The 23449-nt window shown below is 48.6% G+C and overlaps 1 protein-coding gene and 1 long non-coding RNA gene across 6 annotated transcripts in view; one reads left to right on the forward strand and one right to left on the reverse strand.

Annotated features, from left to right (window-relative positions):
* Positions 1-3546: 3546 nt before the first annotated feature.
* LOC140689323 (uncharacterized) lies at positions 3547-23051 on the reverse strand. 3 transcript variants are annotated; one of them, XR_012064248.1, is made up of 8 exons: positions 22993-23051; positions 16184-16241; positions 14051-14221; positions 13698-13913; positions 11404-11510; positions 10403-10601; positions 9103-9229; positions 3547-4497 (listed from the first exon to the last, which is right to left on the reverse strand). It is a non-coding gene; the product is annotated as an uncharacterized lncRNA (long non-coding RNA). The 3 variants fall into 3 exon arrangements; XR_012064249.1 differs by lacking the exon at positions 3547-4497 and adding an exon at positions 5212-5305; XR_012064250.1 differs by lacking the exon at positions 14051-14221.
* The window catches only part of KHDRBS3 (KH RNA binding domain containing, signal transduction associated 3), a 145768-nt gene continuing 144845 nt past the window's right edge, over positions 22527-23449 (forward strand). For all 3 annotated transcript variants that reach the window (XR_012064247.1, XR_012064246.1, XM_072949756.1), the window contains exon 1: positions 22527-23065. Coding sequence is in view for 1 of the 3 variants with exons in the window: in XM_072949756.1 (XP_072805857.1) it covers positions 22978-23065 (88 nt within the window). In the remaining 2 variants the exon portion in view is untranslated. The remainder of the gene's footprint in view (positions 23066-23449) is intronic.

Below are 23449 nucleotides of genomic sequence, written 5' to 3' on the forward strand. Positions count from 1 at the left end.
TAAACATGTTACAGGTATTTGGGGAGAAGGGCAGTTCGGCTGGGAAGCCGTGAAGTGTGCTGGCTATGCTAATTGCATTTCTTGATTAAATTCTCCAGGTCCTAAACGCTGCCTGCTTCCTGGCAGAAACATCACAGAGGTCCCAGAGGCTGTTCTGAGGCTTTTCAGAGGCTAAAAGACAACCCTTCAGAGCCCAGGTACGATGATCAGTGAGTTTTGTCCTGGCCCCACAGTAACGGGGCCACTGGGAGTCTCTCTTCTACAGAAGAGGGAGGCGGGGCTGGCGGGCAGCAGGGGCGAGGTGGGCGCAGCAGGAGGACAGGGAGCCGCAGGAGGCTCTGGCTGGGGCTGGGCCAGCCAGGTCTGAACCTCAGAGAGGGCAGCTCGCAAATGAGCTCAACCCTGGCATGGTGCCTTCACCCGCCAGCCACTGGCTGTTCGGGGCAGTTTTGAAGTCAGACAAATATATCTCCCAGCGGCCTGGAACTGAGGAGGAACAAGCACAAAGACTGGAGGGACGGAACACAAAGTCGAAAGCATCTCCTGCTGGTTTTGGCAAAAGGGAGGCTGGGGAGGTGTAGGAAGAGCCAACCCCAAGCTTTAAAGATGCCGTCAGGGAGCGCGACCTTCCTGCACCGCTGTTCACCGGGGCAGGGAGCTCGGGGCGGGGAGGGACCTCAGAGCCAGCTAGGGCCAGGATGCTGCTGCCGGGGCCCCCGCCCACCACATCTCGGCTGCAGCTCCTTCACGTGCACCCACCTTTCCGAGGCTCCGAAGGCATCTGCTCTCCGCCTGCCTCTGCCCTTCAGAGGGACGAAGGCGGTACCTAAGACCTCCCACCCTTGCTCCCCAGCACGCTGCCTTCTTTAGGTGGCAACGTGGCAGGCTTTGAAGGGTGAGCTGCTGAGGGGAAGGGACGTGGTTTACGTTGTGTTTATGAGGAAGGCATTTCATTCCGGTTCAGGAGACCGGGGTCCACCCCAGTTCCCGCTGGCTCTGCGCTTTCAGCAAGTGTCTCCCCCTCTTCCATCCTTAGTCACCCATCGGTCGAACGAGGGGTAACTAGGGAGCTCTCAGGTGCCCTTGCACCCCCCACGCCCAGTGATCGTCTACCCTGGCAACACTGTCAGAAGCTGGACATGGCTGATGGGATCGAGCCCGTGAGGCTCCTCTGATGCCTCCAGGGTTGGAGTTGAAGACAAGTTAAAATGCCCAGAGGGGCTCAGAGCACACTGGAGGGGAGCCCGGGAGTAATTCCTCAGGAACCTAAGTCTCCAGAGACAGAGCTCGATCTGTATCAGTTTCCTGTGGTTGCCGAGAAAAATGACCGCAGAAGTACTGGCTTAAAACCACACACATTTATGATCTTACAGTTCTGGAGGGTCTGAAGTCTGAAATGGGTCTCACTGTGCTACCGTCAAGGTGTCGCAAGGTGAATTCCTTCTACAGGCTCTTGGGGGAGAATCTGTTCCCCTGCCTTTCCAGGTTCTAGAGGCTGCTGCATCCCTTGGCTTGGAGCCACATCCCTCATCCTCAAACCCAGCAGCACAGCATCTCCCCATCTCTCCCTGACTCTGACCTTCACTCTTGAGCCTCCCTCTCCCACTTTAAAGGACGCTGGTGATTGCACTACAGAACCCAGGATCGTGTCCTTATTTTAGGGTGTGCTGATTGGCAGTCTTAATTCTATTTGCAATCTCAGTATCTCTTTGCTGTATAACATCTATATTCATAGGTTCTGGGGGATGAGGATGTGGACATCTTTGAGAGGCTGTTATTTCACCTTCCATGAGATCCCTACCCCAGCTCTTAAACAAGTCAAGAAACTGCCCAGGCCTGTATCCTCATCGGTGACCACTGAACCCATAGGTAGGAGGGGGTCTCCTGCTACACACTACCCCCAGCCCTCCCTTGCTCATCACGGAGCCCTGCACGATTTATTATAACTACTATCATTAAGAGCTGTGTTCCTCCTTAGATTGTAACATCCATGAGGTCGGAAATAGTGTCTGTCTTGTTCAGTCTTCTACCCTAAGCACATAGTGTATTAGTCAGCATTTATGTATTAACAAACATCCCCCCCTCAAACCTCAGTGAATTACAACGTTTTATTCAATGCTGCAGATTGAAATCAGGTCTGTCTCACGTGTTTTCACATTCAAAGACCCAGACAATGGCAAAAAAGCAAATGATTGAGAAGAATAATATACTCTACACCAGCTGACCAAATATTACCTACCGAATATACGAACAGATGAGCTGCATCGTACGAGAGGGAAGAAGCAGGAATAATGGGAGTTCCTGTTACCATTTCTTTCAATCTTTTAACAAGTTCACCAGGGTGTCTTAATCTGTTCTGTCTTTGGATGCAGCACCTTCACGCTGGAGTAAGAATTAAATCTGGTTCTCTCTGGCCCTAACATCCATGCTCATCACCTGATCTATTTTTCTTTGAAGAATTACTTGGAGGAAAGGCATGCTAAAAGGTTGTTTTAAAGGAATAAAGTTTAATATGAATATATACTATGAGAATAAGGATCTGATTCATTAACACTTTCAAGTCCTAAGTGATGCTCGTAGAAAGAGCTGGAATTCAGGTTCCTCACCCGTTCAGATCCTTTCCCACTACATCTCTCCAGGGCCACAGCTTGACACATAACTGATGAAAATTGCATTTGCTTTTTACCGTCTACTAGCATATAAGAGTCAACGATTCAGTAACCTAATTGTCTGGTGCCGATTTCATTTGAAATAATTGCTAATAAAATCGAAAGGAAAACTTCAGCAAATCTGAAAACAGATTACGGCAGAACTCAGTGGCACAATGCTCTGATATTAAATATTGTTTCAGTGCTTAGGAGCAGGCTTCATATTGAATCTAGATGAACGCTGGGTCTCGGGGTCTGGATGAAAGCCAGCCGGAGTCAAGTGTTCTGTCATTCATGGTACTTGAATCCTGAAATCCTGAGCTGGGAAACTGATGCCTAAAGCAACTTAGCTGTCTCCACCTCAAGTTCACAATGATTAAAGATGTACATTCAAGACTAGTGGCACCTGAAACCTACTGAATGTCCCACTTGTATGCTTATGTTAGCACTCTTAAGCCACACACCCTAAGTAGTAAATGTTACTTCCCTCACATGGCAGAGGAAGAATTTGGTTCTTGTCCAAGTTCACACAGATGGTGAGACACAGAGCAAGGATTCAGACCTAGGCTTGTCCAAGGGAGTTGGCCATCCCACTGGACCACGCTGCCTCTTAATCTGTCCTGAATCGTAGCAGCCATATCATACAATTGAGAGTCAAAATCCACCTCGGATAATCCTATTTAGCTTTCTACACTGATTAGGTTAATTAAATTACTGCCACAGTCCACTTCATAAATGCTGCACGGAGAAAGCTGAGTGCAATTAAAATAACCAAGTATTGATGTGCATCTGCAGACCTGAGCACAAATTGAATTTTTAAGCAACATACCGTGTTTTATATGCAAAAACATCTCCATTAATTTGTTATTTCAACAAATATTTATTAGTGCCCTGATGCTGGCATGCACATAACAGACCCCGGGAACAGAGAGATAAGTGTGACCCAGCACCTGTTTCGGGAAGCAGAGGCTCCAGTGGGGGCTAAGGGCCCAGGAAGCCAGTGTTGTAATGAGGCTCCCCTTCTGCCTCTCCCCTCTTCCCCACCACAGACCATCCTCTCCCTGGAGCCCTAGCTTCCCTGCTCTCTGAGAAACTCAGTCAGTCTGTGCCATTCTAGACAATGGTGTGTTCGCATCCCTGCTGTGACTCTGTGTTTGTACTCGGTTCTCAATTCACATTAACTCCCATGTCACTTGTAGTCCCCCATGCCTGGGAGACCCAGCTGCAGGAGTGCCAGCCACCTTCGGATACTTCCTACGCACTTGTGCGATTTCTAGTAAAGCTAGTAAATCTCCTTCCTTCAGCCTCTAAGTGTCTGCCTTTGTGTGTAGTTCTTACCTACACCGTGCTGACCCCAGTGGGAAGGCAAGCTTGTCCCCATTTCTGTATAACACACACACATACACGTGCTCTCCACTCACAATAAGCACCTATGAGTTTGGTCAACTTTCCTGAAGATTTGGCAGCTGCAGGAAGGGACTGCATCACACACCACACAGCTTCCTGCAGACGGGTATCAATGGACAAAGACAGCCTCCCACTTCCCTTCTCTTTCTGTCCTTAGTCTCAGATTCAAGCACAGTCCAGAAACCTCTCCCCAACAGTGGCCCCTGGGAGTGTCCATAGTGCCGTGTGTCCACAGGAGGACAGACCAGAGAAGAAGTCCTGGGGATCCGGCAAGCAGATGGGTTAGAGGCTGGCAGGATAGGGAATTCTGGAGAACACAGAACATAGTGTGGGGAGGGTGTAGAGGATCCTGGTGGAATGTCTTCTTGATCCCTTGGGAAGGATGTGGCTGGAGGAGGCCAGAGCTGGTCTTCCCAGAGCACAGGACCCAGGTTGCCTTGGTCTAAGATAAATGAGGAAATTGAGGCACAGAAAGGTTAAGTAACTTGCCTAAGGTCACAGAGCTAAGAGGCAGAGGCAGGATTTGAATGCAGGCAATCTGGTCCCAAAGACTTAACTATTATACTATACTGATTCTCAGAGACAGGGTCCCCTGCATCTTAAAGCTCAAGGGCTCAAGATAATCATGTGTGTGTGAGTGTGTGCATGTGCATGTTTGAAGTGATTGCTATTCTGAGTTCTGTGGGCTACACACTACTAACTACTACATATAAAATAGGTAAACAATGAAGTCTTACTGTACAGCACAGGGAACTATGTTTAATGCCTTGTAATAGCTTATAATGAAAAAGAATATGAAAAGGAATATATATATTCATTGTAAACCAACCATACTTCAATAATTTTTTTAAAAAATTGCCTGTGCAAATGTCAGGAGCAGGAGAGTGTGACAGTCAGAGACTGTGGTGAGGGTAGGATGGTAGGAGATCAGGAGGGGCAGGGATGGAGGGCCAGGTCAGGAACAGCCTAGTAGAGTTCGCCAGGACTTTGCCTTGACCAAGTGAGGTGACAGCCATCGGAGGTGGACACAACCTAACATCTGCTTGCAAAGGCCCCCCTGCCTGCAGCGATGAGAGCACACCCAAGGAGCGAGGATGAAACCGGGAGAGGGGTGTGGAGACCCGCAGCGGTTCACAGAGAGTCGAGAGAGAGGTGATGAGAAGTGATCCATTCCAGATTTATTTTGAAGGTAAAGGCAACATGGATTTTTGATGGATTGGGTGTGGAGTATTAGAGAAAATGTCTTCAGCCTGTGAAACCGAATAAAGGAAGACTCATCATTGAAATGAAATGGGACAAATCATAAGAAGTGAAGCTTCGGAGGGCAAATCCCTTGCACCGCCTCATAAATACACTTGTTATATATGTGACTACCATTTTGGAATGAGAAGTGGGCACTGCTTCTTACGAATGGTATAAATATCATTAAATCATTCCACCTCTTGACCCTCACTTTCCTCATCTTATGACAGGAATGCTAATAACTACTTACATGTCTGCCGTGTGGATCGGCGACAGTCTGGTAAAGTACCTTGCACGGTGCCTGACACATAGGAGATGTTTGGCTCATGTCAGTGAAATATGTGCTTGAATGAGTGAACTCCTGCAGACTTGATGATTATGTAGGAAACACCAGAATTATGCACACTGTGTGTTTACTCATTCATTTTTTTATATGCATTTAAAAACTTAGGGGACTTGTAGAACACTTTGATTCCTAGTTCATCTGATAACCCACACAATGGTGCATCACTTCGATGGCAGATTTTAAACCTGTGACAAAGTGGGGAAGTGGCTGGTGAGTTCCTCACCGTCTCTAGCTTGGCGCTGGGCCGTGAAGATAAGGCAGCTATTGTTCTTGTTTCTCACCCAGCGCTGCAGACAGAGAAGGCAGTTTGTTGGAGTCAGTTGTTTAAAGTCTTCTTTGCATTTGCATCCAGGGGAGTTTGCAGCTGGCCCAGTTTGTTACCAAGTAATGAGATGGATTAAATGATCTACTCAAACATAATGATTACTTCCTTGATGGCTAGAGCCCTGTCTTAGTTTTTTTCTCTTGTATCCCTCAGAGCAGCCAACCTGTGCAAGCAGAGCAGGTGCTCAACAAATATGCTGGTGGAATTTTGTTTATTCAGCAAATGTGTTAGAGAACAATGCAGAGCCTCGAGTTATGACTCACAGATCTGCCCGCCAGGTGGGGGAGGTGATAAGGCTCTCACTGACTGTGAACTTGCACCGGACACCTATTATGCCAGCCCCTATAGCAGGCTTGACTATGAGCTTATCTCCTCCTTATCCTCCCAGCAATACACCGAAGTTTTATTGTCCCTATTTTAAGGTGAAGACACCGAGCCTACGAGAGTTAGGTGATTTGACCTAAATTCTACAACTGCTATGAATCAGAGTCAGGACTTTGAACCCAGGTCTGTCCAACACTTTTCATCACACCATGAGAAGAAAAGCCTTGTTTCCACCTGAATAAATATTTCCTCATCAGCCAGCAGGGCACAGTAGGGCCAGATTCAGATTCTATAATCCCCAGCTGGTAAGTCTAGGTTTAATTCATTTCAGTAGCTTGGTGGTTTGGGCCACTGGAGGGTATCGGGTGCTGTTCCATGTACTGTGCAGAAGGGAGGAGGACCCCGCTCTGCGGCTGCCCTGTTAACTAGTTGAGGGGGAGCCCTAGACTCATCCTGAGTCTAGAGGTGCTTTGCCAGTTCCAAGTGGGCAAGGTCCCCGCAAGGATGCTGGAGGAGGCTCAGGTTCCATTTCAACCAGGAACGGTGAGGTGTTTTGATATTTGGGTGGGATGGAGATAGGGATGGAAAGATGAAGGGATAGAAGGAAGGGAAGAATGGAGGAAGAGAGGAAGAAAGGGAGGGAGGAAAGAAAATGTGAGTTACCTCTACCAGGGGAATTTCTATTCAACTGAAAACAAAGCCTCAGGTAGGGTGAAACCACTGTGGTGAAATCTCAGAGAATATAGTTAGTGGAAGAAGACAGTATGTGGGGGATCTGAGACACCTTCCAGCCCTCGCTAAAACACTATGATGAGAACTCTGCCTATTTTAAGAATTCCATTACAGTCAAGCACTAGAGAAGGAAAAAAGAGGGGCCAGATCCATTATGGGAAAAAGCACTTTGTATCAGAAAAATAATGGTGTTGATATCCTTTCAACAGATCTTTAAATACAATTTGTCCCTTTGCTTAATTAATTGCAGAGAACTTATTTTGTGACAAGACTCTGTTCTATTAACACTACCATCTAATGAAATATAGATTATTTCAGACTATTTTAGAAAACGTCTTCTGCACATGCATTCTGATTACACAGATATTAAAGCAGCGCGGGCTATCTGGTTACATCTTTCCTTCCCCCAGTTTCACCCTGTGGATCTTCAGTCAATTGTTTTATGTCTGTACTCTATTAACACAAAGTTCCATTTTAGAGTTAAATTAAGTTGTGTAAGAAGAAAATAGTTTCCAGATATCATGAGAAAACATTTTAAAATGGAGGGTGGGGATAAAAAGAATCCCCTAATGGAATCACAATGATTGTTTTTTGTCAGTGAGTCCTCACGGGATCAGAAAAAAGGAAATATTCAAAGGGTGTCTATTTGGGTGGATTTAATTAAATAAGATCACAGATCGCTAGAGGTGGAAAGATCTTAGAAATAACCGAGACTTAGTCCGTGTTTGTGAAGGCAAAGGAGGACTGTGACTAGTGGAGAAAGCCTGGGCTTTGGGAAAAGAAGCCTGAGTGCCCCTCACCCCTGCGCCTGGACGTCTACGACAGTCCACCTCCCCGTCTGCAAGACGAGGACTTGGGACAAAGCCGTCCCCTGCCAGCCTGTCACTCTCCTGACTTGAGTGGGCCACCTGCTGTTCTTCATTCAAGCATTTATTGCCACTTGTAGTTTCCACATTGATGGGTGAACCCATTTAATGTATGTCTTCCCCCAGCAGACACCATAATTCCACGAGGAGGCAGCCGTCTCCCTGGTGCTCCCCAGGGCCCTGTACTTAGTGGTTTACTGAATGGGTAAACAAATGAATGATTGAAGTGTATTCTGATCATTGTGGAGACCAAGAATATAACCTGAATTTCCTGAATACCAGTTACAGGAGAGGAAAAAACAAAAAACTTTTTGGCTCACATAGATTTTAATTTTATTAAAAATACATATGGATTTTTTTAAGCATAATTGGCTTTCTAGACCTGAGATGTAACAAACTATTAAGTAATTTAACACTCTTTTTCACACTCCTAGCTGTTAAAACATGGAGACTTCATGCTTCTCATAAGTACAGGAATAAAAATGTACTATATTTGAAGCCTTCCCCACCTTCACCTCCTTAAAAATTTTCTAGATAATACCTAGAGGTTTTTTTCCTAAATACTGAAACTGGTTATCCATAACCAGTTTCTTTCTCTTTTGTACTGGAAACGGCCACATCTTAGAACAGATCACCCCAGTATAAGTCTTTTGGATATGAAGTGCATGCAGATGGGTTTCACAGCAAACACTGAAAGGCCTTTTTTAATCAATTGCATGGAAAGACTTGCCACAAACAGCAGTGGGTCATTTGTCCATCTATCCAGCTCACATGTACTGAGCAGGAAAACATGGCCCAGTGGGGAGAAGAATGACTATTTGGAGGAGGTCACGACACCATGAGGAAGCCCCTGGCTCTGGGAGCCCCGTGGATGGACACCTCATCCCAGAACAGCCTGCCATTGAGAATTCTCCAGGGTGAATGTGAGGAGCCGGGGAGGGAGGACGGTTGTGAAACTGGAAAAGTGATCCTTTAGGATGTAGAATAAGGGCAGGGGGATGAGGCTGTCCCAGGTCCCACAGCACAGACATGAAACAATCTGTCATTAGCTCCCAATCCAGGGAGCGAGGGACAAGTAAATACACAATTTTATCATAATAAGATGACCGGGGAGGTTGGGGTCTGGGATGGGCTCTGAAATGTGATGAGAAGTCATGGCCATATGTAGACTGAGGCTCAAATCATCAGTTTTGTGGACCGTGGAAGGCTTACCTTGTACCTGGCAGGACAAGACGTGAACACATAGAGTGATAATCCTCAGAAGGAAGGAGCTTCATCATTTAGCTCAAAGCTTCCAGCAGCTTAGAAGCTGAGTAACCTTTGACCTCAATTTCTTTATCTGTGGAATAGGTATGTTAATTAATATCCTTTAGTAGATACCGCACAAAAAACTAATTTCAACTACTGCCCCTACCCCAATCCTAATGACCCCAGCATTTTGGCCTCTTCACATCGCCCCACTTTCCTTCTTTGAAATGCGCCCTAATTCTTATTCCAGAAAATATGGCTTCCTTGGGAAAGGCATTGCATTTATACAGAGACTATTCAGACGTTACTTCTAGCTATGAACAAATAGCACGATTCACTCATGCTAGAATCACCAGAATCATTCTTCTCTCCCCGCTTCCCCTCGCCTCTTGTCCAACTTCGTCAAGACCTAACAATTTGCAAGTCCCCAGACCTGAGCAATCACAAACGGAGGTGAAGGAGAACAAGGATGAAAAGGGAGGAAGGAAGGGAAGAGGTGAATCCCAGTCAAGAGGAGGGTTATCCCAAAAGATGGAAAGAGCCTAAGAACATAGGAGAATGCGCTCCCAGAAGAAGGTCCATGCGTGGGGCGGGGGCTTGGAAGACAGGCTACAGATGCCCGGGGGACCTACTGCTGGATGAAGCTGGACACACTGACTCATCCTCAGGGCCCCCCTGCCCTGTAAACTGAGAGGAAAGAGTAGAATCCCCTCTACTGAGACATTGTGAGGGGTAAAGAGAGAATCCCCGAAAAGAACCCGGGTTAGAGTAAGAGTTCCACCTACTTGTCAGCTACTGTGATGATTCTGGATTTGACCGAGTGGTGAAGTGGAAGGACCCAGGGTTTGCAGTTCGATTGGCATGACTCTGAAGCCTGACTGACCAATTGCATAAATGATTCCAAGGAGGCAGTTGTTAATTTTGGAGGATGCTTACTACAGGGGAGCAGATGCAACCCAGCACTTGTTAAATTGTCTGCTATGTGTAAGCTCCCTGCTTGGTGACTGACATGAGTCCTAGCTTAAAATTTACCACCCTGACATGGTCTTCTTCGATACTATTACCTTCATTCTCTTTGTTATTGATGTTGTCATTTTCATTTTGCAGATCAGAAGACTGAGCCCCAAGGAGGTGATGTGGCTCTCCTGACACACACGGCCAGAGAGCCACATGAGGAGGCACTCGAACCAGCTCTGGGCATCTAGGAGACCCGTGTTGCCTCTGCTGATTTTCAAGGCTGACTCCTTCACATCATAATAGTTACCTCCGCAGGGGAGCTTTTCCCAGTCACTCTTCCTGCGTAAGTCCCCCGCATCATTCTTTGTCACTGTGATGCGCTGATGGTTTGGAAGGTCAGTTGAATCCGTTCACCACCACGAAGTTCTGGCAGAGGGACCAGAACTTGAACCAAACCACCTCTGCTGCCCCCACAGAGAGAGGTCAGCCACAGAAGAGCTGCTGGGCTGTGGGTGCAAAGAGGGGGAGAGGGCATGATAGGAAATGTGTTAGTAGCCAGAGTTAGAGGAACATTAAACTTTGATGCTACAAGCAAAAGGGAGCCATTGTAGGTTACGGAGCGCCTATGCCATTAATTTCTGGTACCTTCCCCCAAACCCAAAGTCTTTTTGGCTGGAGTGAGAAGAGACTCACAAAGCAGGCTGAATAAAGCATTCAGACTTTTATTTAAACCAAGAGCAGAGGAGACCACCAATAGGTAGTCAGTAAAGAAGAAATGACCAGACTTGAATTTTTAGTGACCAGTCTGCATGCAGTGCAGCAAATGGACAAGAGAGAGGGCAGGAGGCCAGTGAGAAGACCGTGAAGAGGAGGGAGAGAGAAGCGGGGGAATCTGGAGGTACGTGGGAGAGGAAATCAACAGGAATTGCTGGCAATCACTGTGGGGGCTGAAGGAGAGGGCAGTGGCCTCCAGGTGGAATAATGGAGAGGCCACTCAAGGAGATGGAGAACTCTGAGAAAGAACAAGATTTGGGGGCTTGGAGGAGGTAGAATAAAATTAAAGCAATTTCTAAGAGAAAGGAAAAAGATGCAAATGCAAAATAAGACCACAATAATCCTTTAATCAGAGTTTCATTATAAGGGCTCTTGGGCTAATTTGAGGGGCTGGTTATGAGAGCAAACTTGACATCGTGGAGAAACTATTCAGTGACTAACAACTGCTCCCCACACAGCCTCAGAGTCTCAGCTAATTGTAAAGCCCCGTGTCGGAGCAACTTCTCCAGCACCGAGCATCTGTTTGGAGTTTACCTGGAGTAAATCGTCATCATGTCATTAAAACTTAACAGCTTCTTCAACAGAAGTGGGATTATTTCTTTGGAATGTAATGTTCTAGTCCTCCCCGTAGTTCAGGAAATCTAGAAGATAAATCATCAGTGAAAGAAGCAATTAATGTGGATCTTTTTTCTTTATCCACTTTATACAGTCTGATTTGGTGAGAAACCTAGTCTTATTTCAAGGGAAACATGCACCTACAGTCACAGTTACCATTTTCTGAGCCCCTACTGTGTGCCAGACACTTTATTACATAATATTACAATCTCAATGTTTCTGTAAGATAGGTTTTTACAAATGAGGAAACTGAAGCTTAGAAAAGTTAAGTCAGTAGTGACTCTTCAGAAATTGAAATACCCTTTAATGAAAAAAGGAAAGAAAAGAGAAAAAAAGTTAAGTCACTTGCTAAAGGCTATTACATGTCCATGGAGTTGAAAAGCTGAGTTCCAAAGTCTATGTTCTTTCTATGCCCCTGAGGTATCAGCCCTTCTTTCATTCAAAGTGAAACAACAGAGCCAGAGTCGTCTTCAGATTAGCACAAGCAAGAAACATCATGGTGCCTTGCTTAGTTAAAAAAAAAAAAAAAAGAAGAAGACAAATTCTGCTGTACACTTGGTTTCCAGTTTAACACTTAATTAGCTGATGCCATCTGTGAAATGCAGCCTCCCAAACTAGTTCCCTCCTAGACTTTCTCATTGTTTACAGACGTACAAAGACAAAAAGTAGAAGTAAACCACTTCCATTCACTAAGTAACTGTTGTGTGCCTGAAGGAATATTTGGTATAAGAGTTAATATCCCCATTTTACAGATGAGAAAGTGGAGGCTGAAAGAAAGGTGAAATAACTTGACCAAGTCACATATACAAGCTAGTAAGGGAAGAGGTGAGAATTTCATTTCTTGTCTACTAAATCTGTTGTTGGTGACTGGGAAGTATGGGCAGACCTTTGTTTTGTCCACAGGATGAAAAATCAAAGCATTTTCAGGCTATAAAATGCCATAGCATGGATCTCAGTGACTTGTATTAATAAATGGACCTCTTGATTTTGCTGGCTTAAGCATTTTCTATCTATTATCCTGAACAAACACAGTTTTGATTTGCTCTCAGCCCCTATAGGAGAACAGCATCTCAGACCAGTACAGATCACAAAGAAAATCAGTTGGTCAAAATTTGTTTACAGAACTGAGATTATTCTATTTATTTAAGAAGTCTTTATGAAGTATATTCTCTGTGCCTGGCTTTCAAATATTAACTAATTTCATCCTCATAACAATCTGATGAGGTAGTCACTACTGTAATCCCCTTTTTACAAATGAGGAAACTCGGGCACAGAGATGTTAAGTAACTAGCTGAAGCTCAGAGAAGGGGACTCTTTAGATTATGGTCTCAACCATTATACTAAGTAACATTGTACTTGAACAAGGCTCAGATATTTCTTGGGCAGAAGCAAGGAGCAGGGGCTTCTGTACTGATTTTCCTTTTCCTGAGAACAGGGGGCCACCCCTCATGAGCCCTGTCATATACTTCGTTCCTGCTCAGATGCTCAAAACACTTGCCTCTATTTGGATCTACTCTAACAGGGCAAAGGTGGAAATCCCCGCCTTCCCACTAGAGGAGTCCCGGGAGGGTGCTGTCCGTGCTGTTGGTGCTGATCATGCAGGAAGGATGCTGAAGGGAATTCACTGTGTACTGACCATACAATCTGCATCTCAGTGCTTTACTTATAGCAGGGTGTTGATGATAAGGGTCGCACATTGTTTTAATCACTTTTCATGTAATAGCTCATTTAATTCTCACAACAGCCTATACAGTGGGGATGGAGTTTCCTCTGTTCTGTGGATGAGAAATCCAAGATACTGAAAGGTTAAGTAACTAGTCCAAGGACACAGAGTTTAAAATGACAGAGCTGGGATTTGAATCCATTCATTCCATCTCCAGAACCTGCTCTCTTAGCCACCATGCCTTCAGCTTTCATACAGTAGCAAGGGCATATGAAACTGGTGTCATGTCATCTGATGTTCATAACAAGCCAGGCAGACAACCCATGATATGGGTTAGAGAGCTTGGTTCAGAGCAGCCTGTTAGCTTGCACCAGGTCATGGGTACTGAGTGGGAGATGCATGGTGTAAAATTCTGGGTATGTGACTTCAGAATTTGTGCTCCCTCTTTAACACCATGATGCCTCTCTGCCTCTGGACTCTCCACAGAAGCCATGTGCTCACGTCACCTGAATGAGGATACCAAACACCCAAAGCAGAAAAGAGAATTAACCTGAGTGCAAATCCGGTAAGTCAGCTCCAGATATTTAAGGTGAACTCTTTGACTACAGCACATTGCGAAGCGGTTGGGTCATGTTCCCTCCTCTGGATAAACTCTCCACCCTTTTCAACACTGTTCCCTGCACTGGGAGCTTGACGTCCAAGGGAATGCATCAGCTGGGCTTCCCCAGTCTCTGGCTTCGGTTTAGATTCAGCTGCTGGGAAGCACCTGCACGAGATGAGAGGGTAGAAGAGTTGAGGGCAAGGTGCGCAGTACCCTGGCTCCTTCCGGGTCACATCGCTGTTTGGCAGGGGTTATGTTCCATCTGCTGCCACTGCTCCCACTCACTACAAGCCGTCTCCTACCTCTATGGCTCGCTCTCACAGGTTCTTCAGACATAGATTGGCAAGGTTACCCACACCGCCTAACTCTTCCTTCTCAGTTTCCCTTTGCTCTGCACATAGCTTGTAGAGTCCCTTGATGAAGCTCTCTTCAATGACTCCTTCCGAGAGCACCGTTTGTTTCCTGCCAGGCTTCTAACCAATACATAAAATGATAGAGGAGACCAAAGGAAACACAAAACTCACTCAAGCATGATAAGGGAAAACTCAGAATAATAATTTATTGAGCACTTCCTATGTGTTAGGAGCTGAGCTAAGCATTTTGAATGCATTAGCTCATTTCACACTCACAATTGGACTATCAAGTCGTCCTATTATTGCCCCCATTTTAGGATGAAAGGAGGCTTAGACTGTAAGTAACTCTCCAGGAACAAACAAGGTCATCACCTTGGTGATATTGAGGTTGGCAGTACATCTTTCCCTGCTCACTGATGAGCACGGGTGCAGTAAGAAGGCCAGGGGATAGGAACCCAGCCTCCCAAGAGAGATCTCTAAGCTGCAGCCAAGCCCGTAGAAACGTCTTTAACACCCGCCTTTCATAAAGTTACCCTCCTTGGTTGTTTAAGGCACGTTTCCATCCAACACTGACCTGAGCTGTAGCATCTACCTCATCCCCACAGAGGAGCTGTTTTCTGTCCAAGCCACATCTCGTTCTGCCCACCGGGGAAGCAGCCAGTCCTCCTGTCTCCCTTCCCTATCCTGATTCCTTGGACCAGCTGAATTCTAAGACGTGATGCAGTAAGGTAATGGGATTTCCATTTTCTTTATCCAGCAAAAAAAATACACAACTCTATTATTTATTTCTTTAAGGATTCTTTGCGAGTGCCCCTTGGAGTTTGGCTGTATGAGTAATGATACTTGCAGATGCCAGTGCCAACAGAGGCTGTCCGTTGCCTACCAAATATCCACTGTCCCCTATTCCTTACTGAGGAATTCCACTTTTGCTGGAGATGCCAGTATGCCCAGGTAAAACACGACATTTATCAGCTCTGCTTTGTGCAGACAAGGGTGTCCCAGTCCAGTTCTGGTTAATGACACTTAAGCAAAAGCCATTAGATGGGGCTTCCAAGAATGCTCCTTAACAGCTGAGCAGATTCAACAGGTGACGGTCATTTTCCCTGTAGTCCCTCCCCTCCCCACCCTTTTCCTGCCTGGAGTGATATCAGATGCCCAGGGTGGAATGGGGACAACCCATTCTGCCATCCTATGGTGGGTGGAGCAGAAAGACTGAAGCAGCCTGGCTGATGACATCTGGTAGCCACTGTACCAGCCCTGGGCAGCCTATTTTGGGCTCCTTGTGGGGTGAGACCAGGACACATCTGTTTGGTTAAGCAGCGACAGCTGCATTTTCTGTTCCACACCCCTTCCTCTGGTCTGCATGCCCAATCCATAGCTACTAGGCACACAAGGCTCACAAGCACATGAATTAAGGCTAGCATTATGAAGAACCAGTGTTAATGCTATTTAATTTTAATTAATTGAATTTGAATTTTAAAAAATGGAAGCGGTGTAAAATATGTTTCTATTAAACACAACTTTATAGTTTAAGTAGGACCACATTTTACCCTGTTGAAAATTTTGCTTCTGGATGGAGATGTGCTATAGGTGCAAATACACACCAGATTTCAAAGCTGTAGTATAAAAATTTTAAAATGTAAAATATCTCATTAATATTAAAAAATTATTGATGACATGTTGAAATACTAATCTGGATATGTAGGGTCGAACCAGCTTATTAAAATAAATTCCGCCTGTCTCTTTCCACCTTGTTAATGTGGCTGCTAGAAAATTTAACATTCTGCCTGTGGCAAATGTCCTATTTCTGTGGGATGGCACTGCTTTATGGATGCTCCGCCCATTCTGTGCCCACTGAGTGGGTGCCAGCTCTGTGCTAAGCAATTTATATACATCTATTTCATGGAGATCATACAGGAACTCTTTGTGATGAAAGACATTGCCTTCATTTAACAAGTGGGGATAGGGAGGCTGGAAGAGGCTGCTTGGCCCAATGTACCCAGCTTATTAGGGGCAGACCCATGGCTCTGCTTGGTTCCTCTGCTGGTGGTTCCAACCATTACATGCTCGAGGGTAACTTACCGTGTAGAACTGTGCTCAGATCGCTGTGGTACATCTCAGTTGCTGCAGTTCTGCAGACCTGTTACCAGCGAATGTGGAAGGAAGACCAGGAGAGAATCGATTACCAGGATAAGAGTTGACAGAGAAATCTGGAACTTCCCCCACCTACCGTCTGCCATGGGAGGCTGGGTCCAGAACATCAAGGTTGCCTGAGTATCCCTGGCACCTGACTCCCCTCCCCTGTGAACAGCAAGCGAGGGATTTTGAGGTGGTATATATCACCCAGGCACAAATCCGGACAGCGTGGCAATGAGGGCTGAGATTTGCGAGAAGGCTAGTGCCATATTATACGGAACCCAGAGAATGAAATCCACAGAGATATTTAGGAAGTCCGCAGACAGGATGCTGACAAAAGTCCTCATTTGCTTTGAGAAGAAATGTTTTCTCAGGTAATCCAACCTACATGAGTATACAACTTCAATTTGAGGTCCATTTTTCTTCCATTTTTTTGTTAAGATTATCTCTTCTTTTTTTTAACTACAGAAAAACACAAGCACAAGCTGGCATTTTTATATGAGACCTGGATGTGTTTACTTTTGCAGTGGACTCTAAAAATGTCATCACCCTCTTGGTAGCTGTTTGGACACTAAAGGTACCTTGACACTTCCAAAAATATTTTGTTTGTGATCATTTTGCCCAACTCAGACATGTGGGGTTTTATTGCAAAGTATTCTGCTAATGTGGACGGAATTGTTTTGTGTGTATCTCTAGGCATACTGACAAGAAAGAGTGGGTTAGGAGATGGACAGAGATCTTTTCACTACTGCAGCAATAATGTTTTACATTTCAACAGCGCCTTTCAAATCACAGCATCTTATAAAGCACCAGAGGTCGTGATAACTTACACATTGTTGAAATATATAGCAAGTGTTTTGGCAGTCCAGCATCACATATCACCCTTTTGGTCCAGGAAGCAGAGGATGGAGGGCTGCTGTTGCGTAGAGGGAAACAATAAAACACATTTCTGTGATGGTTATATCTGGGAACTTTTCAGAGCACTTTTCGGGGCTTTCTCTGCAAATCTTTATTGTTCTCACCGGCTCTCAATAAAATAGGAAGAGAACAGCTGCTATTAGCGACCCTTTTACAAGCTCAGAAATAGAGACGGAGAAAGATTTGGATTTTGAAAAGATTACCAAGTCAGGCAGTGATGGGGTCAACTACAGAGGCCCTGTTCCCTCTTCTCCCTGGCTCCTCTGTCCCCACCTGACAGTGCCACAGGGCAGCCAGCCAACCCTGGGCATGTCAATTCTTGTCATTTTCCACTACTATTTTCTCGAGTGCTTATCTTTGAAATAGGGAAAGACTGAGCACAGAGAAAATCCTTCCTTCAAGCTTTCCTCCTTCTCTTGCTCTCTGTCCCATTTTCTGTGTCTTTTGCTATCTCTTCCTTTTTGTTTTCTCCTTCTTTGTCTTCTTTTTCTCCCTCCTTCCCTCTTTTTCTTTCCTTTCCCCCCTTTCTTTATCTTCTACCTTTTGCACTCGCTTTCACCTAAGATCATACGTCACTGTCCCCTTTCCTGGGAAAAAGGTAAAATCCTAGTTCAGGTTCCCTTTTGGTGGAGATCAAGTCCAACCCAGGAGGTTGCCAATCGGCTTCCACGTGAATGGTGGCATGTGCTTTCACACTTAGCCACTAGGGGGTGCCTGCGCGATATCTGTGGTTTTACTAGTTGCTGGAAGAAAAGTCCCGGGATGGCTCCCTTTATGGAGAAAGAACTAAGTGGGCTAGAGGAACCGGAGTTTCCATCCACCAAATAGCAAGAGAAGGAAATAGACCTGCAGGAAACATGGATACAGAGACGGGGTAGGTGTCTTCAGATATGTGAGTGACTGGGCTGAAAGGTCTGATTCTATTCATTCTTAGACATGGCTGGAGTGCGTGTGTGTGTGTGTGTGTGTCCGTCCAATTCTCCGCTTAATACTTTCAGGTCACTTAAATGTTCTGAGCAACAGTTTCTTCATCTCTAATAACTAGTGACTTGTGAGCTGGCTGATCTCTGTGGTTGCTTCCAGTTGTTTTTCTACATCTTGAATGCAGGAGGTTTTGGAAAGTTGATTGAATAAAACAGGAGAGAGACACTAAGAGGCTGGCCAGTCCTCAGTGGAGACGTTTCCGATTTATAGATGGGCTTTGAACTTTGTAAAGGCTCCCAACTTCTTGGAGCTTCTCCGTGTCCTCCTCTGCATGTGCTAAGCCTTTTCAGTCATACTCAAGGTTTGAAAACGCATTTCCTGCTGTGACTGACTGGATCCAGGGATCATAGCAAACATTCGTGGTGTCTTTCTCCCTGACACAGAAATGACTGATTTCTAGGTAAGGCTGTGCCATCTTTTGGTGCTTGTCTTACATGACAAACTCATTTATCTCAGGCAGCTGGGAGGTGGTGATTTGGGGGAGTGTATTTCTGGAGAAATGGACTTGAACGAGTGTTGAGTGCTCGCTGTGAACGGGCCTCCTGAAGGGGCGCTGGAGTTGTGGAGGTGAGCAGGCTCTGAGGACAGTGTGGTGACAGAGGGGTCCACAGGGTACCGGAGCCTGGTATGTTAAGTGCAGACAGGAGCACAAACACTGCTGGTGGAGTGGAGAGGAGGGAAGAGTCCAGAAAGCTTTAAACGCCGTCACTGCCTATGACGAGCTTAAGGCTTCAGTTTAAACCTCGCAAAGTCCTAGAAGGCAGATTATTTCCTCTCCCTGTGCTCAGAGACATCAAGTAGTTCACTCAGGATCGTGCAGCTAGAAAGCAGGAGAGTTGGGGGCCACCTCGAGGTCTCTCTGGCCCTCCAGCCAATCATATTTGGACACATCCCCCATGGCACTGCCGGGTCTCAGGGTAACTGGGATGGGGCCCACCTTTCTTAAACAAAAGGCATAGGAAGCTTCCAGTGTAAGCAGCAACCCAGGACAAGAGTGACAGTGGCCTCACAGGCACTCTTCACATTTGTGTGTCCTCTGATGACGTGGAGTTGCTGTGGCTGGCTGAGTCTGACCCACAACAATAAGTATCACAGAGGCCAGGGAGGTGTCTGTCTTGTTTGTCCAGAGCTAGGAGTTGGGGGAGCCGAGCAGGTGGGGATTCCAGTACACGGTACCACGTAGTGCTTGGCTGGGGGGCAGCGCAATTCCTGAGATGGCCCAGTGACATTGAGCGAGATTAGTTTGGGAAGTGCCCTCTGTCTCTGGGGCTAAGAGCTGGATCCCTGACCTGTGGATGCAAGAAAAAAGGGTAGCCAGAGTTTCTTATTGAAGCTTAGGGCCTCTGGTCCAGGGCGGACACAAATCATGCAGGTGGAGTAAATGGCCCAGTGACTCTGGCCTGAAGAGGCTTTGGGGAAGTCTGTTTTGTGAGTGGTTAGTCCGTTGTACCCAGAGCAGTGCCTGCACCTTGCATGTGCTCATTGTGTGCCTGGAGAGACCTCTGTCTGGCCTGGAAGTTATTAGAGTCTGAGCACTTCCTTTGACTGCTTGAAGAAAAATCACCACCTTTCCCAACACCTGGAGTTCTCATCTTCAAAGAGATCAGAGGGTTAATGCCGGCAGGCTGGCCATCCCAGGAAGACCATCAGGGTCTGCAGTAAGGCGGGGAGGGGCCCCGCGGTCCAAGGCTCAGCCAGGTTGGTGGGTGGGGACAATTTCCTGAGCATCTCACAGAGACATTCGTCTCCTCCCTCCCTGGAGGACCCTGCATGGATACTCGTGGAGCTGTGCACCTGCCCTCTTGGAAGGTTCCAGGAGAAGGAGGGTCCGAAGCAGAAGATTCAGTGCCTTTGCCATCAGCTTCCCTGTGTACAGCCCTCCTCCCCAGCTGCTGGTGAGATGGGTCTGCCAACTGTTTGGATGTGGGAGGGACAGAGCCAGTCGAGTGTCCCAGACTGCTACCTGGGACGGAAGAACAGGGAAGGGAGGGAGAGGAGGCTTTAGAGTCGGGGGTGGGGTGGGGAGAGGGTGCTGGGATCCCTTACTGACAGCGGTTGGACTTAAGCAAGGTAGCACAGTGCTCTGAGCCTTGGTTTCCTCATTTGTGAGTGGTGATACATAGTATCTTCCATACAGGGTGTTGAGATAACTGAAAACAGTGGTTGCAAAGCCCCTGGCATCCTGCCTGGCACTTAGTAAATGCTTAATAAAAACAGCAATTACTCAAGGTCTGGACTGTCACTGGGGCAGAAAGTCTGAGCGAAAAGGAAAACCTTAGACCACGTGGTGAGGGGTGCAGCTGAGCATCTGGTCCCCATTCTCTTCTCCTGGGGCGCGTCTTCCTTATGTGTCCCAGACTCTCTCCTTTCTTCCTTCTTCAAAAAGTGGCTGTCAGGGGCTCATGCCCTAGAATGTAAGTTCTGTGATGTAGGAATAGAAGCCAGAGGTATATGGATCCACTTTAACGGTAAAGGAAGAAGCATTTGCCCACAAATCCTTCCAACTGCCCTCCAGGGCTGCTGGCATGACCTGGGTTTTGGACATACGGACTCCGAAGCTCAGAGCGGTTATTTACCGGTGGGTGCAGTGGGTCAGGGAAGAGCTGGGGCTGTAGCCATCCACACTGTTGTCTGTCCTGCCACACCCTGGGCCCCGGGCAGAAACAGAGGTACATTGTCCCAAGTCCTTCACTGAGTCCATTGGGGCGAGGCACATCCCACCAACTCCGCCCCGGGGAGCTACAGCTGGAGGGAAGGAGAGGTTCAGAGGGCCCAGAGAGCAACCATGCCAAGGGGGAAAACCCAACAAAGAAGAGCTAAATATTTACTATGTCTTGAAGACTGTTTGGGGGATTTTGTTATTTGACACATTTAATCTTCACAAATCTCTTATGAAATAGGTCCTTTTATTATTGCCACTTTCCAGATGAGGAAACTGAGGCACAGAGAGGTGAAGTAACCTGCCCAAGATATACAGCTAGTGAGCAGCAGAGCCAAGATTCTAAATTCACGCTGTTCGGTTCCAGAGGCCATGCATTTAACTATCTCATCTGACTGCCTCTTGCAAGTTTAGACTCAGAGAGGCATGAAGAAGATTCTTACTGGTACTCTGAAATGGCACCACACCTGCAGCCGGGGCAGCCTCGGGGTGGAGCTTAAGAATGAGGGAAGTTGTACTGCCGGCTGGAACTTAGCTTAGAGCACCTTCATTTACACTCCAAGTGTCTTTGGGCCTAGAGCTGCCTCCATCTGCATCAGGAATACAGGCAGTTGCCTGGGGGACTGGAGAAAGATTCACTCCCAGAGGAGTGGCATGCCAATGGCTTATTCCTGGTGCCCCCACACCTGTCCCAATGCACTGGGTGCTGGGGACCCTTGCTCATAAGACAAAACTCTAGCCCTGTCCGTGTGATGATCTCCCTAAGTGAGGCCTGACCAGCACTGGTGGGACGCAGAGCAGTAACCAGTTTTGCTGTGGAAGTCCTGGAAGGCTGTCTAGGGACAGTGACATTGAGGCTAGCACTTGAGGGGGGACTCGGTGGGGGGAAAGGCAGGACAGACTCGGCGTCCTTGGCCTGATGGGGGACATTTACTCCCATTTACTCCCAGGCGGGGAATCTGAAAACGGCCTGATGGAGGATGTGTTGGGGATGGGGGGGGGGCGGAGAGGGACAGAGGACATCAGCACCCACGCGCGTCCAGAGGAATGTCCCCGAGAGGGGACGGGCTCAGGGCGCAGCTCCCCCTCCGCATCCGGGCACAGCCAGTTTATGCGCGAAGAGAATGACAACCCGGCGGCAAGTGGGGATGACAGCGCCGACCTGAAGGGCACGCGCTTTTATGTAATCGACCTCGGTACCGAGGGTCTCCGCGGATGGCGCTCTGAGGCCGGGAGGCGCGGAAGGAGTTCGGCGCGCCCGCGTTATTTCCTAGCAAATAGGAGCGACAGCAAAACAAAATAAGTTAGGGGAGTCCAGAGAGCTTTGAAGAGGGTGGCTCGCCCCGCTGCCTTTCCCCAGAGCCCGCTGCGGCCAGTCCGGGCGCTGCTCTCGGTCCTCTCTCCCCGCCCGGCCCCTGACCCGACCCGGGGGCCGAGCGCGCAGCCCTCCTCCCGGGATCGCTCGCTGGGTGACCTTGGAGAGCCGCTTGACCTCTCTGGGCCTCAGTTTCCTGGTCTCTGCGTCTGGTAACGGGGTAGCAGCGTCGCGGGGCTCCCCTCGCGCCCCCAGGCTGCGGGCGAGCGCGAGGCAGGCGGGAGGTGCCGGGACGCCGCTCTGCCCGGAGCGGCCCCACCAGGCGGCGCGGCGGGCGGCCGGAGAGGCGCGGGGAGCAGCGCGCAGGCGCGGCGGGCGGGGCGCGGCGGGCGGGGCCGGGCGCTCGGCGCGGCCGCTCAGAGAGCGCGGGGCTGCGCGCGGCGTGCAGGTCGCGGCTGAGCTGGGCGCCGGCGCCGGCTGGCGGGGCTCGCCCGGGACTGCCTCAGACTCGCCGAGCGCACTGCCGGCCCGGCCGGAGGGCCCGCCTGACCGCGCCGGCCCGCGCCCGCTCCCCCTCGGCCCGTGGAGGGAGCGCGGGGGCCGCGTCCGGGAGGCAGCGGCCGCCAGCGCGGGGCTGTCGGAGGCCACCCCCCGGGGACCCGGGCTGCGCGGCGGGTTCCTGCCCCGCGCTGCCGCCGCCGCCGCCGCCGCCGGGCCGACCTCCGGGCTTGGCTCCGCCGCGCCCGGGCCGCCGCGTCTGGCCCGGGTTCCGCGCCGCTGGGGCGCGGGCGGGGTCGGGGGTTGCGGGGCGGCTGCTGCCCGCCCGCCTCGAGTCCGCGTCCCGGGCCCGGGCGGCCGGCGAGCATGGAGGAGAAGTACCTGCCGGAGCTGATGGCGGAGAAGGACTCCCTGGACCCCTCCTTCACGCACGCCCTGCGGCTGGTGAACCAAGGTGAGGGCGTGCGCCGCCGGCCGTTAACTGTCGCCCGCGGCCGTTGGGGGCCCGGGGAGCGTCGGGACCGGGTAGAAATTCGGGGGCTTGGGAGGCGGAACTGTGGGGCAGGCCCGCAGTTGACCTCGGGGCGACTGGAGGAGACCCAGGTAGCAATCTCGGGGCATTTGGGTGGGGACCTAGGAGAATACGGGACACCTGGGGAAAGCGGAGATGGGTGTGCACTTGGGAGGCTCGGGAAGGAGGAAGGCTGGGGCGTTTGGATGAGACTTGAAGGATACCTTTGGGGACTCTAGGATACCCAAGGGAAACTTCTGAGTGGGGGGCAGCGGACATCTGGGGGCTTTGTTGGGGCGGGGGTTGAATGATCTCATTGGAGGGGAG

This window comes from Vicugna pacos, chromosome 25 (assembly GCF_048564905.1).
Source record: "Vicugna pacos chromosome 25, VicPac4, whole genome shotgun sequence".
Taxonomy (NCBI): domain Eukaryota; kingdom Metazoa; phylum Chordata; class Mammalia; order Artiodactyla; family Camelidae; genus Vicugna; species Vicugna pacos.